Genomic DNA, 14,179 nt, shown 5'->3' on the forward strand with positions numbered 1-14,179 from the left:
GACCATTCCTCTAACTTTTTCAGATCCTTTTTCATATTTTCCACTCCCTCTTCGGTGTCTACTCTGTTACAAATCTTGGTATCATCTGCAAAAAGGCACACTTTTCCTTCTAACCCTTCAGCAATGTCACTTACATACATATTGAACAGGATTGGCCCTGAGGGACTCCACTAGTCACCTTTCCTTCCTTCGAGCGACTTCCATTAACCACCACCCTCTGGCGTCTGTCCGACAGCCAGTTTCTGACCCAGTTCACCACTTTGGGTCCTAACTTCAGCCCTTCAAGTTTGTTCAACAGCCTCCTATGAGGAACTGTATCAAAGGCTTTGCTGAAATCCAAGTAAATTACATCTAGCATATGTCCTCGATCCAGCTCTCTGGTCACCCAATCAAAAAATTCAATCAGGTTCGTTTGGCACGATTTACCTTTTGTAAAGCCATGTTGCCTCGGATCCTGTAACCCATTAGATTCAAGGAAATACACTATCCTTTCTTTCAGCAACACTTCCATTATTTTTCCAACAACTGAAGTGAGGCTCACCGGCCTGTAGTTTCCTGCTTCATCCCTGTGACCACTTTTATGAATAGGGACCACATCCGCTCTCCTCCAATCCCCAGGAATCACTCCCGTCTCCAGAGATTTGTTGAACAAGTCTTTAATAGGACTCGCCAGAACCTCTCTGAGTTCCCTTAGTATCCTGGGATGGATCCCGTCTGGTCCCATCGCTTTGTCCACCTTCAGTTTTTCAAGTTGCTCATAAACACCCTCCTCCGTGAACGGCGCAGAATCTACTCCATTTTCTCGTGTAACTTTGCTGGACAATCTCGGTCCTTCTCCAGGATTTTCTTCTGTGAACACAGAACAGAAGTATTTGTTTAGCACATTTGCTTTCTCCTCACCAGCCCTGTAAGGCCTCTCCCCCCCCCCACCCCCTAAGCCTTACCTGGCTGTCTAGCGGAATTTCAGGCCAGGAGCGATCTTCCCACGCCCCTGCCCCGTGCAGATCGCTCACAGGAAATGGCTGCCTTGAGCTCCTGTCGTCTCTCGAGACTACGACGGGAGCTCAAGGCATAGTTTTATTAATGTACACACGGCCTTTTAGTTTTTATACAGAAAAATATGAAAAAGGATTTTTTAAAAAACATTTTGTATATATAAAGAGAGGGACAGACAGCATGCTAAATCTAGCCAGCTAGATATCTCTCTGTATCTATAAAGATATGTTGATATATAGCTTTGTTGAGGGACATAAGATATAAAACCCATTAAATAATATCAACCCAGGACTACTTAAATATATCCATTGCTTATTGCATTGGTTTATGTATCTTGAGAAGAATTTTAACTTTTCCTATCACCCTTCTCCCTGAGGGCTCCATTTATATAACTGCACTTCTGATAGCGATACGCTGAACATGAAAAGGCCCATTCTATTCCCATGAGCTTTTTCGCATTCAGTACACCACTAATCAGTAGCACAGCTTTGTAAAAGGAGCCCTGAGTGTGCCAATAAAAATATTAATAAATCTGTTTAGATTTCTTTCCCTACAATTTGTCTAAGATAATGAGAAATATGATTAAAATGTGTGATTCATAAAATTATATTTTGATATTTTCCTGTGAAATTGTAGTTAAAATAATTTTGATGATAGGCATAAAGTCCAGTGCCAGCATCTTTAATCAATTCTTTCTCTGCCTATACAGATTAATATTGTAACTGCAAATCTTTTTAGGTCACCATGCACAAGGCATCTTTCAGAAGTCAGAGCTGCCAACCCAAACACTGCCTCTGGCATATACAATTTAATTATTAATAGTATGTCTCCCAGGTAAACTGTTGCATAGTCTTAAGGCCTTGTTTTGTAGTCATTAAAACGGAACATGCTTATATTATTGAAACTCTTACATTGTGTGTTGTAGGTAGAGATGATCTCAAAAGTATCCAAAGAGAATTTACCTGCAGTTATACTTCACATCTATAACCACTGGTCCCCAATGTAGCTGGGGGATACAGATTTTGAGTATTAAGATACTTTAATGGGGAAATGTTTTGCTAACTGTTCACTCGAGACAAATACAGAAGCAGGACTCTTGGTTGTTTGCAATTTGTGTACCTTTACAATTTTATGGGATATTGGAATTTAAATAATTTGCAGATTAGTCATAGGGAATTGTGGTTTCTATTAATCTTTACACTGTAAACAGTACTCTTGCGAGACATTTAATATTTTCCATATACAGTACATACACATGAGTGTCACTGCTTAGTAAGGGGAGGTTTGAACTATGAAGATTTTCATTGAGTCATATTGAAATTGCAACTAAATCTACTCTAGTTTACAGTATGTGAAATTTATTTCTAGAAAACCATTTATGATCCCAAATTAACTACATGGTTATTGTTTTGGTATTTCAGTGTTTGTTCAAGCAAACAAATTGCAGCAGCATATTTTTTCGGCCCATGGACAAGAGGACAAGATTTATGACTGCACGCAGTGTCCACAGAAGTTCTTCTTCCAAACAGAGCTGCAGGTATAGCATTCAGAAAGATTTTAGTCTTGTGTCTCTTGCTCTTTTGGCATGTATCTGCTAGCAGATTTTCCTATATTATTTGCTGAGGCTTGACTTTAATATTGAGCACGAAGAAAAAAAAATTGGATCGTGTCCGTTCACTGAAAATGAGGACATTTACGGACATGAGTCTTAGCTATCGCTTAATGGTGGTACTGTGAGACCTGACTCAGGAGCCCTTTTACTGATGGACGTTAAACCCTTAACAGGTGGTTAATGCACGGAAACAGGCTACCATGCAACTGCATTAAGGGGTTTGCAGTAATTCCCTTTTTCCCACTCATTAAACCGTGTGTTACCGTATTTTTTAGATTTTTTTTCCTCAAGGAGTGTGGCATGGGTAGAGTGGGCATGGAAATGTTAGCCAGTAAGTTGGTTATACTTACTGCGTGTTAACTGGCTAATGCAGAGTTAATACAGGACTGCTTAATGTCTTCTAAATCAGAGTGGTCCCGCATTCATTCTTATCAGGTACCAGTACTAATAGTAACATTAACATGTGACCTGCAATCAAAATACTTGTATTAATCCCCAAAGTGCCTTATAAAATGGTGTAGCTACTGTATAGTAAAATCCCAGTTCTGTGCCATCCCTCAAGACCTCTAATGGTAGTCTTGTGCTACTATTTCTAATGGTCATGTTATGTTTGTTTTTATAAATGGCCCTTGTGATGATATTGCAAGTCTGTCACTAGGGGCACCTTTTTAAGGGACAGTGCCAGAGGGGCAGGAGCAAATGGGATTGCTCCTGCTCAGGAACCAATATACCAAGAGGAATTAATGTATGACACAGGGATGGGAGGATTTCCTTCAGAGTTGGGGGATTTAATCAGGAGGGTCTGTTCATGGGTAGGCTCTTTTTCAGTGGGGTTGGGATCAGACGGGGCCTCTGGAAGTCATGGCTGGAAGCATCAGGCCACAGCTTGGAGGTCAGTTGATTTGGTGTGGTAAAATAACACCAGCTTTTGACTGGGCTTATTTTATCTTCCTTTTAGTGCAATAATGTGGCTTGCAGTGTGAACCCTGTGTTCACGGCAAGACATGTTATAGCATTTACAAGGTAATGAGCTGCTTTACCCGCATTTACATGTTCTGTACTTCATTATTGTGTAACCCATATGACTTAAATATTGTAGGGTTAGGGCAAACCAATCCAATCTGTGTTAGTGCTCTTTAAATCACCTTAAAGTGGGTTATTGCCTAATGCACCTTGATAACATAACATTTTATTTGTATACCGCAATACACCATGAAGTTCATCCATAAGAGGTAAGTATAGAATTACAAGTAACATAGGAAGAGAAAGGGAAGGTTGTAAGGAGATGCAGTCAAGTCGGCAGAGGACCCAACTTTTGCTTATGCACTACTCTGAATCCTCTGCTGTCTCTGACATGGGGCTACAACATGCCCTGCTTAATTGTCTCAGTTTGTCCCAGATCCTTTGTCCATCCTAGCCTTTATGATTGGGTTTTTTAAATATATATATTAAAGTTGGATCTGGGAATCTATGTATCCAACTTTATTGCTGAAAAGTAAGATCCAGAGGAGACTCCTGGATCCATCTTTAATGTTAAAAAAATCCTGAAGCTCCTGCCAAAGCAGGTAAGCCCTGCCAAAACAGAGCATATTAAGGTGGAGAAGCAACCACTGGATCTGGGTCAGACCAAGGCAGTAGAGAATTCAGGGCAGCCACAGGATCTGACTGAGGCAGCACCGGATCATGGGCAGAACAGGTTAAATTGGAGTCCCATATCCAAGACAGCAGAGGATCTAAGGTAGCGCATAAGTAAAAGCTGAATCCTCTGCAGACCCCTATTGTAGAAGGTATAAATCAGATCCAGAGGATCTGGCTTTTAACCAGTCCTGATGTATGGAGGAAAATGGAAAGAAAGAGAGGAGGAGGATACGTCACACATGAGAAGGAACGGGAAGAGAGAGAGAGAGAAGATACACATGGATTGGGTGAAGGGAACAGATTGAGAAAAGGATAGGAAAAATTGAAGAATGCTGTATCTGAAAGATCAGTGCCAAAGATGGACATAGGGCAGGAAGTAAAGAAGGGAGGAGGAGAGTAAAGAAATAACAAATGGACAGTAGAGCCAGAATCAGAGATTGGGACCAACGTGATCAGAAAAACAAAGTCACCAAACCACAAAGGTAGAAAAATAATCATTTTATTTTAATTTTAGTGCTTGGAAATATGTCCAGCTCTCTTTATTTTGCACTGTACAGGAGGAAACATGTTTCTTTCTGTTTTCCTGGTATTGTGTTGCATGCAGAGTATGGCTTCTTGGGATTTCAGGTTAAGTTTTGCCTGTATTTGAAAAGAGACTATCTCTGTTCTGCTTGTGTGACCGCAAAGTGCTTTTATACACTCTTCTAGTAACAGAAGTACATAGCTATTGTGGGTGGAGCTATGGATAGTAATACCGTTTCCTAAGGTTGGCCCTGCATGAGTACCAGCAACAGCAAGGAAGGTGGAGGACTTGGGCCCGGGATTCATGTGTGTTCCATACAAAAAGAATTGCATATCTGTTTTTATTTCTCCAGCGTTGTCAGTCTCCATCCGAAACATCAGACCCCCAAATGATCTAGAAAATCCTCCCCAAGATCCGAGTCCTCATCCGGAGGCATGAGCTGCTGAGTTTAATTTCTTGGGGGTTCTCAGTTTAGTTTCCGTTTCTATTTGTGATTCCTTGTTCTGTATTTGTTAAAGATCTCTCTGTGTTTTGTGTGTGGAGCAGTCGTTAAAAATTGTTTCTTGTGTGGTAGAAATGGGATTGGGGGAGAGGGCGGAAAGGAGAGGTGATCAGGGCCCCCCCTTAATTTTTGCTCTGGGCCTCAGCATGTCTAAAACCGGCCCTGGCACTCAGTGGCATAGCGAGGGTGAGAGGCGCCTTTGGCGGTGATGCCCCTTTCCCACTCTCTTCCCTGCCCCCACCCCATCCACTCTTTCCCTGTCCCCTACTGCCACGCATGCCCTTTCCTTTCCCCGTACCCCTTCAACGTTCGCGGTGTGAACAGCAACCCCAACCTGCTGGTAGTTCTTTCTCTGATGTCACTTCTTAGGAGAGGGTCCAGGAAGTGAAGTCAGAGGAAGAGCCGATGCTAGCGCGAGCAGCAGGTTGGTGTTGCTGTTCACGCCGCAAACACTAAAGAAGTGCGATGGAAGGGAAGGGGTGCGTGTGCACAGTAGTTGGGGGGGAGGAGAGGAGGACGGGTGCTCCCCCCCCCTAATTACGCCACTGCTGTCACCATATATAGCATTTGGGGGAATTTGACTAGTTTTCCTTATTGTTTAATGCAGCTCTCCTCTGTAGTTATCACTTAGATTAAACCCATCACCTCTTCAGGTTACCCCAGAGAGATCAATTCTCTATTGACATGCTGATCAACTTCTGAATCTTGGCTTGTCTGCATTGCTAAAGCCAAATAATGCTGCACCACAGGATCAGCCTGAGCTGTGGGCTTTTTATTTCAGTGCTGAGCAAATACTGTTGCCAGCACAAACAATTAAGCTGATAAGTTTTGAGGAAAAGCAAAGGAGAACATTGATTATAGACACACCAAAAAGGGAAAAGCATTAATTTCAGGCAAGTCTTGATGCATTGATGTATTTGATCATTTGGACAGCTGTACGAAATGGCTTGCTGCTGTGCATTTGCAGCAGGATTGATTGTTTGCCCTTGAGTTTACTAAGGCAAGGCAGCTGAACTTGTATTTTATAAGAAATCCACATTGGCATCCTTTATTGTGATATTTGCAGCAAGTCTATAGCAAGTAACAGCTTCTTTGCCCTGAAGCTACAGAGAGTACAGCTTCATAGTTAGGAAGTGAGCGAGAAAGCAGTGTTCTGTGTCAAAGCCTGAAATGGGGTAGGCAAGATGAATAGTGCTTAAAAGCGGTGCTGGCCGTGATGTTATTTAGTTGAGTTTATTAAAAACTAGCTGATGCCCCGGCGTTGCACGGGTATTTAATTATAGCAATAACACTGTAAATGGATTCAAATAAAGATACTTTATAGTGGTGAATGAAATTATTTTTTAACAGCTTTATAAAAAGTACAATATTCAAATTATAATGTGAAATATTAAACAAAATGAATACAATACAACTAACACAAAACTTGATTATAAACAACATTTTTAGTTTCACCTCCAGGAGCAAGAACATATAAATTCTTGGGTGAACCCACCCTTGAGCAAGCAACATAGAGTTGTCCATGGGAAAAACAGGGGGATCTTAAATCCACTCCAGAGTATGTAATAGTCTGTCCCAGTGATTTGTTGATTGTGATAGAGAATGCAAGTCTCACTGGAATTTGCAATCTCTTAAACTGAAAAGGAAGATCTGTTGGAATAAGTGGCATCCAAAAGTTTCAGTATTGATTTAAACAACTCAATATGTGGAAACTCAGGTTGAAAAGAAACTCCATGCAGTTTGTTCCCGGTTCAGAATGGAACCTGTGTTCATGTAATGTAATAACATTATGAACTGGGGTGCATGAAGGAAACAGTTACAAACACAGTTAGAACATACAAACTCTATATGTATGGTGTCCGTAGTAGAATAGAAACGATGTCCCTAGTGGTTATAGTGTCATAGAAAGTGTTTTATAGTTGGAATTACTGTGAGAATGGCAGCTTTTTACATCCTTTCCATTGACATGAAAGGGTGAAATATGATTTTATGTTTGTAGCTCCGCCCACGTGTGCAGGTGGGCCGCGAGACCCCCAGAACATATCACCCCAGGTAGTGAGGGATCTGCATACCAAGTTTCGTTCAAATTGGTCAAGCCGTTTTTGAATTACTGTGAGAATGGCAGCTTTTTACATTTTTCCATTGACATGAATGGGTGAAATTTGATTTTATGTTTGTAGCTCCGCCCACGTGTGCAGGTGGGCCGCGAGACCCCCAGAACATATCACCCCAGGTAGTTGGAATTACTGTGAGAATGGCAGCTTTTTACATTTTTTCCATTGACATGAATGGGTGAAATCTGATTTTATGTTTGTAGCTCCGCCCATGTGTGCAGGTGGGCCGCGAGACCCCCAGAACATATCACCCCAGGTAGTGAGGGATCTGCATACCAAGTTTCGTTCAAATCGGTCAAGCCATTTTTGAATTACTGTGAGAATGGCAGCTTTTTACATTTTTTCCATTGACATGAATGGGTGAAATCTGATTTTCTGCTTGTAGCTCCGCCGACGTGTGCAGGTGGGCCACGAGACCCCCAGAACATATCACCCCAGGTAGTGAGGGATCTGCATACCAAGTTTCGTTCAAATCGGGCAAGCCGTTTTTGCGTTGGCAGCTTTTTACATTTTTTCCATTGACATGAATGGGTGAAATCTGATTTTCTGTTTGTAGCTCCGCCCACGTGTGCAGGTGGGCCGCGAGACCCCCAGAACATATCACCCCAGGTAGTGAGGGATCTGCATACCAAGTTTCGTTCAAATCGGTCAAGCCGTTTTTGCGTGATCGCAGCACATACACACACACACACACATACATACATATCTCCGATTTTATATATATAGATTTGAAAGGCTGCCTTTTGTACGTTTATAGCAAAGCAGTCTGCAAATGAATAAAATCCATTGGCACACCAACAGGTAGACAATTTAATGCCAGAAAGCTCAAACTTATTCATGTTTTACATTTAGAAAATTTTTAATAACATATTTATTTGATAAACTAGAATGATGTTTTTAATTGTGATGTGTTTAATCACTATTTTTTCTTTACCTTCTAATTTTAAAATCAATTCTAAATTGTTTTTTAACTAGAGTTGATCCAGTCTTTAGTAGAATTTGTTGCAGGCTGTTTTTTATATTATGCATCTTTTTCATTAGATTTTAAGATTTTAAATTGAATATTAGCCATTGCTGTATTGATTGTTTACGATGTATTATCATTGTGGAATTGTATATTATTCGCTGAACTGCTCAGTTATATTCTTGTTGTGAACCGCCCAGGACTGCTGGTGGGGTGGTGTATAAGAAAATAAATTATTATTATTATTATTAAATTATTATTATTAATCCTTTTAAAAATGCTGTAACTCAAACTGTTCAAAATAGGCACTCTGATGCACCGCAAGTTGGAAAACCAAAGAAAGTGTAATGGGAATCGGAGGATTCCTCAGAATGAGAAGCAAAAGATTTAGATAGATAAACTAAGGTGTTAAAAAATCACTGGAGCTTCCTGGGTGCAATCCTTATCCTCTACAAAATACTCGCAATTGAAAGCAATTATCAGAGATAACAGAAACCTTCAGTTGAGCTTCAGTTACCCATAATGTCCCTTAACTTTATTTCTCTGAAATGACTGATATAGTTGTTACAATAGCATAACCTGGCGCTTTACATTTATTGAATGAGTCTGATACATCTAGAAAAATTGTGACAAGATTAAATATTGTTATTCTTGAGTTGGTAAAAGTGAAGAGTGATCATGCAGGAAATCTGGAAGAGTATATTCACTGTGAGACCCCCATACTTACTTATAATTCATTATTCTGTCATTGTAGGGAGTCCTTATTTTTCTGTGGCTGTAAGACACCTCTACTGTAGCATGCTGAGGACACCCTGTGTCCCATTCCCACCATCTGTGTCTTAGTGTTCTCTGTTTCCGTCTCTTTCGCTCCTTTATGGAGTCTTGTTGGTGTTGTGACAACTGCTGCCTTCAAAAGTGATTTTATCCTATGTATTCATATTGGCTTGCGATATATTATCAAGATTCTGTAATTACACCACCAAGACAGTCTCATTTTCTGGGAGGTCACTTGGCAGGTGAGTAGTTTCTGAGATTAGGTGCAGAGTTCATTAAAATGGGATCTTCCGTTTAGAAAGAACTGATCAGAAACTGGGCCAAAACATCAATGGCATCTGTTCCCTTTGATGAGTACCTGTTGATTGGTGAGCCATGCCTCCCATTAGGTAGAATGTAAAAGGAGTTATTTTTCTGCATGTGAATGTTAGTATTACCATTTTCTCTCTCTTTTTCTATTTTGTGATTTAATAACTACATGAAGAAGATTCATTAGATGACAATATACAGTTTATTCATTCATTAATTGCTCTATTCAGACAGATGTAACAAAAGCTTTGGTATTAGCAAATAGTTGACCTCTGTAGCCATGAGACAACCTCTCCAATTCCTGGAGACACAGGTTTTTGGATACAATAAACTTTTAGCTCCAAGGTTCAGGGGTTTGCCCAGTAAATATATATTTATGAAATATGCTTCCTTATGTTCACTTTAAAACCTAAACTAAACTAAAGCTTAACTTTGTATACCGAATCATCATTCTGAGAAAGATCGACTCGGTTTACAGCAATTAAATAAAAAGGGAATGATTTACAAATGATAAATAGAAGATAATAGCAAAATTACAAAAGAATTAATTTTCAAAATGTTTGGCAAATAGAGTAGTTTTTAAAGATTTACGGAAAAATTGAAACGAACTGGAACTCCTTAAAAAAGGGGGAGATCATTCCAGAGTTGAGAGAATTTAAAGACCAAAGATTGACTGAAGATCTTGACTCCTTTAATCCCATTTTTAGAAGGAAGGGAGAGTTTAAATTGTTGGATACCTCTTGCAAAGGCGAATCGGTAAACATTCCAAAATAAAGGAATAAAAGGATTTTAAAAGAAATACAAGCGCATTTAAATTGAATTCTAAGATAAATCCCAGGCCTGAAGTTTGAAAATACAAAGATTTACTTTGGAACATAAGAACATAAGCAATGCCTCTGCTGGGGCAGACCTGAAGTCCATCAGTCCAGCAGTCCGCTCACGTGGCAGTCCAACAGGTCCAGGACCTGTGCAGTAATCCTCTATCTATACCTCTCTATCCCCTTTTCCAGCAGGAAATTGTCCAATCCTTTCTTGAACCCCAGTACCCCGTACCTATTACGCTCTCTGGAAGCGCATTCCAGGTGTCCACCAAACGTTGGGTAAAGAAGAACTTCCTAGCATTCATTTTGAATCTGTCCCCTTTCAACTTTTCTGAATGCCCTCTTGTTCTTTGAAGTTTGAAGAATCTGTCCCTCTCTACTCTCTCTATGCCCTTCATGATCTTGTAAGTCTCTATCATATCCCCTCTAAGTCTCCTCTTCTCCAGGGAAAAGAGACCCAGTTTCTCCAATCTCTCAGTATATGAAAGGTTTTCCATCCCCTTTATTAGACGCGTCGCTCTCCTCTGAGCCCTCTTGAGTAATGCCATGTCCTTCTTAAGGTACGGCGACCAATATTGGACGCAGTACTCCAGATGCGGACGCACCATCGCCCAATACAATGGCAGGATAACTTCTTTCGTTCTGGTTGTAATACCCTTCTTGATTATGCCTAGCATTCCGTTTGCCTTCTTAGCGGCCGCTGCACACTGTGCCGTCGGCTTCATTGTCATGTCCACCATTACCCACAAGTCCCTTTCTTGGGTACTCTCATTTAATAGCATCCCTCCCATCGAATAGTTGTACCTCAGGTTTCTGCTTCCCACATGCAGTACTTTACATTTCTCAATGTTGAACTTCATCTGCCATCTCGTCGCCCATTCCCCTAGTTTATTCAGGTCCCTTTGTAATTCTTCGCAGTCCTCTTTAGTCCGAGCTCCACTAAATAATTTGGTGTCGTCCGCAAATTTTATTATCTCACACTTCGTCCCTGTTTCTAGATCATTTATGAAAATATTAAATAGCAGAGGCCCGAGCACCGAGCCCTGTGGGACCCCACTCGTGACTCTCCTCCAGTCCAAGTAGTGGCCCTTCACTCCTACCCTCTGTTTCCTACCCGCCAACCAGTTTTTGATCCATCTATGTACGTCTCCTTCCACCACATGGTTCTTCAGTTTCCGGAGTAGGCGTTCATGGGGCACCTTGTCAAAAGCTTTTTGGAAATCTAGATATATGATGTCTTTAGGGTCTCCTTTGTCCATCTGTTTGTTAATTCCTTCGAAGAAGTGCAATAAGTTCGTTAGGCATGATCTCCCCTTGCAGAAACCATGTAGGCTGATTATCAGAAGTTCGTTTCTTTCAAAATATTCATCGATGTTTTCTTTTATCAGTGCTTCTGCCATTTTCCCCGGAACCGAGGTCAGACTCACCGGTCTGTAGTTTCCCTGGTCACCTCTTGATCCCTTTTTAAAGATAGGCATAACGTTGGCTATCTTCCAGTCCTCCGGGATCATGCCTGTTTTCAGGGATAGATTGCAAATTTGCTGCAGTAGTTCCGGTATCTCCTCCTTCAATTCCTTCAGAACCCTTGGATGGATTCCGTCCGGACCCGGGGATGTGTCAGTTTTTAGTTTTTCTATCTTCCTGCGTAAATCTTCAAGGCTCACTTCCATGGATGCTAAGTTTTCTGCTTGATTTCCATTGAAGAATTGCTCAGGTTCCGGTATGTTAGATGTGTCTTCATTTGTAAATACAGACAAAAAGAACATGTTAAGTCTTTCTGCCACTTCTTTCTCCTCCTTCACCACTCCCTTCCTGTCTCCGACATCCAGCGGTCCCACCTCCTCCCTAGCCAGTTGCTTCCCTTTAACATATCTAAAGAACGGTTTGAAATTTCGTGCTTCCCAGGCTAGCCTCTCTTCATACTCTCTTTTGGCTTTTCGAACCACTCGGTGAATTTCGTTTTGGTACTTCCTGTGCTCATTCCAGTTCCCCTCAGTTTTATCCTTTTTCCATTTCCTGAATTAGTTTTTCTTATTGCCTATCACTTCCTTCACTATTTTAGTTATCCATGCTGGGTCTTTTGTTCAACTCTTTTTGCACCCCTTTCTGAATCTGGGAATATACAGATTTTGCGCCTCGCTCACCGTGTTCTTGAGAAAAGGCCAAGCATATTCTACCGTTTGCCATTTTTTGGAAGTGTTCCTAAGTTTCTTCCTTACCATTTCCCTCATTGCTTCGTAGTTTCCTTTCCTGAAGTTGAAAGTTGTCGCTATGGTTCTCTTTCCTTTTGATATTCCTACCTCAACCTTGAACTTGATCATGTTATGATCGCTGTTTCCCAACAGTCCCACTACCTCTACTTCCTTTGCAGGTTCCCTTAACCCATTTAGAATTAGATCCAGAGTGGCATTTCCTCTCATTGGTTCTCTAACAAGCTGCTCCATGAAACAATCTTGTATAGCCTCCAGGAATTCTGTCTCCCTAGCACATTTTGAGCTTCCAAGGCTCCAGTCTATCCTGGGGTAGTTGAAGTCTCCCATAATAACTGTGTTACCGCTTTTGCATTCTCGCTTCATCTCGGCTTCCATTTCTTCATCGATATCTCCGGTTTGCCCAGGTGGACGATAGTATAGGCCCATCTTTATTTCAGGCCCTTTCCTTCCCAGTATTTTAACCCATAGTGATTCCAGCTTGTTGGTCATCTCTGCTCTGTCCATTTTTGTCGATTGTATGCTTTCTTTTATGTATAGGGCTATTCCACCTCCTTTCTGTCCTGACCTGTCCTGGCGATAGAGCTTGTACCCCGGCAGTGCTGTATCCCATTTGTTTTCTTCATTCCACCACGTTTCAGAGACTCCAATTATGTCTATGTCCTCTGCATTGGCCATAGCTTCTAATTCCCTCATTTTGTTTCTTAGGCTCCTTGCATTAGTATATATGCAATTTAGATCCTGATATTTTCTTGTCTTCATTTCCTTTCCCAGTGCTTCGGTCTTTAGTTTCTTCTCTTTTGTTACATTCCTTCTAACCTCCTCTTCTGGGTTAGTCAACTCCTGTAATTTGTCCATTGTTTCTGCCCAGCCTTTTTCCCCTCGGTATCTTCACAGGATACCTTCTTCCGAATCATTGACGCTTGGTCGACTGTTGGCTTTCCCCTTCTTCTTAGTTTAAAGCCTGTTCTAGTCCTCTCCTGACGTTGTTTGCTAGAAGTTTTGTTCCCGCCGCGCTCAGATGCAGTCCATCTCTCCTGTAGAGCTTGCTCTTACCCCAGAACATTGTCCAGTTCCTCACGAAGTGGAACCCTTCTTCCTCACACCATCTCCTCATCCACGCATTTATTGATTGTAGTTCCTCCTGACTTTTCACATCTGCCCTCAATACTGGTAGGATCTCTGAGAATGCTATCTTCTGGGTCCTCATCTTCAGCTTCCTTCCCAGAATCTTGAACTGTTCTATCAGCGTGCTTCTTCTGTAGTGTCTCCTGCTGACATCGTTCATCCCGATGTGGATCATTACTGTGGTCTCTTCTGTCTCCGCTCCTTCCAGGATCTTTCCAATTTTGTCCATGATGTCCTTGGTTCTCGCTCCTGGGAGGCAGGTCACCAGTCGATCCTCTCTCCCTCCTGCTATGTGGCTGTCCACATGCCTCAGGATCGAGTCTCCCACTAGGATCGCTGACTTTCCCTTCTTTAGGTTTCGCTTCGGTCTCAGGTCAATGTCCTCAGTGTGCTTCGCTACTTCCTCTCCTGGGCATCGACTAGCCATTTTCTTCCCCTCGTGTGATGTTCCTCTGTGGGTGTCTTCTATGAGGTCATCTGCTTCTTGTTCTCCCTTCCATGTTGGTGTTGGTGTAACTTCATCGTTCATCTGAAGTTCGTTTTCTTCCACTCTCCTCCTGTAGGCTTCCTCAATGAATTTCTCGAGTT

At 41.5% G+C, this 14,179-nt stretch overlaps 1 protein-coding gene across 10 annotated transcripts in view; it reads left to right on the forward strand.

The window, feature by feature from the left end:
* ZNF521 (zinc finger protein 521) overlaps positions 1-14,179 on the forward strand; it is a 796,659-nt gene that overhangs the window by 709,715 nt on the left and 72,765 nt on the right. For all 10 annotated transcript variants that reach the window (XM_033933840.1, XM_033933831.1, XM_033933833.1 and 7 more), the window contains one exon: positions 2,418-2,533. In XM_033933840.1, the coding sequence (XP_033789731.1) occupies positions 2,418-2,533 (116 nt within the window). The remainder of the gene's footprint in view (positions 1-2,417; positions 2,534-14,179) is intronic.

The sequence above is a fragment of the Geotrypetes seraphini genome, chromosome 2 (assembly GCF_902459505.1).
Source record: "Geotrypetes seraphini chromosome 2, aGeoSer1.1, whole genome shotgun sequence".
Lineage (NCBI taxonomy): Eukaryota > Metazoa > Chordata > Amphibia > Gymnophiona > Dermophiidae > Geotrypetes > Geotrypetes seraphini.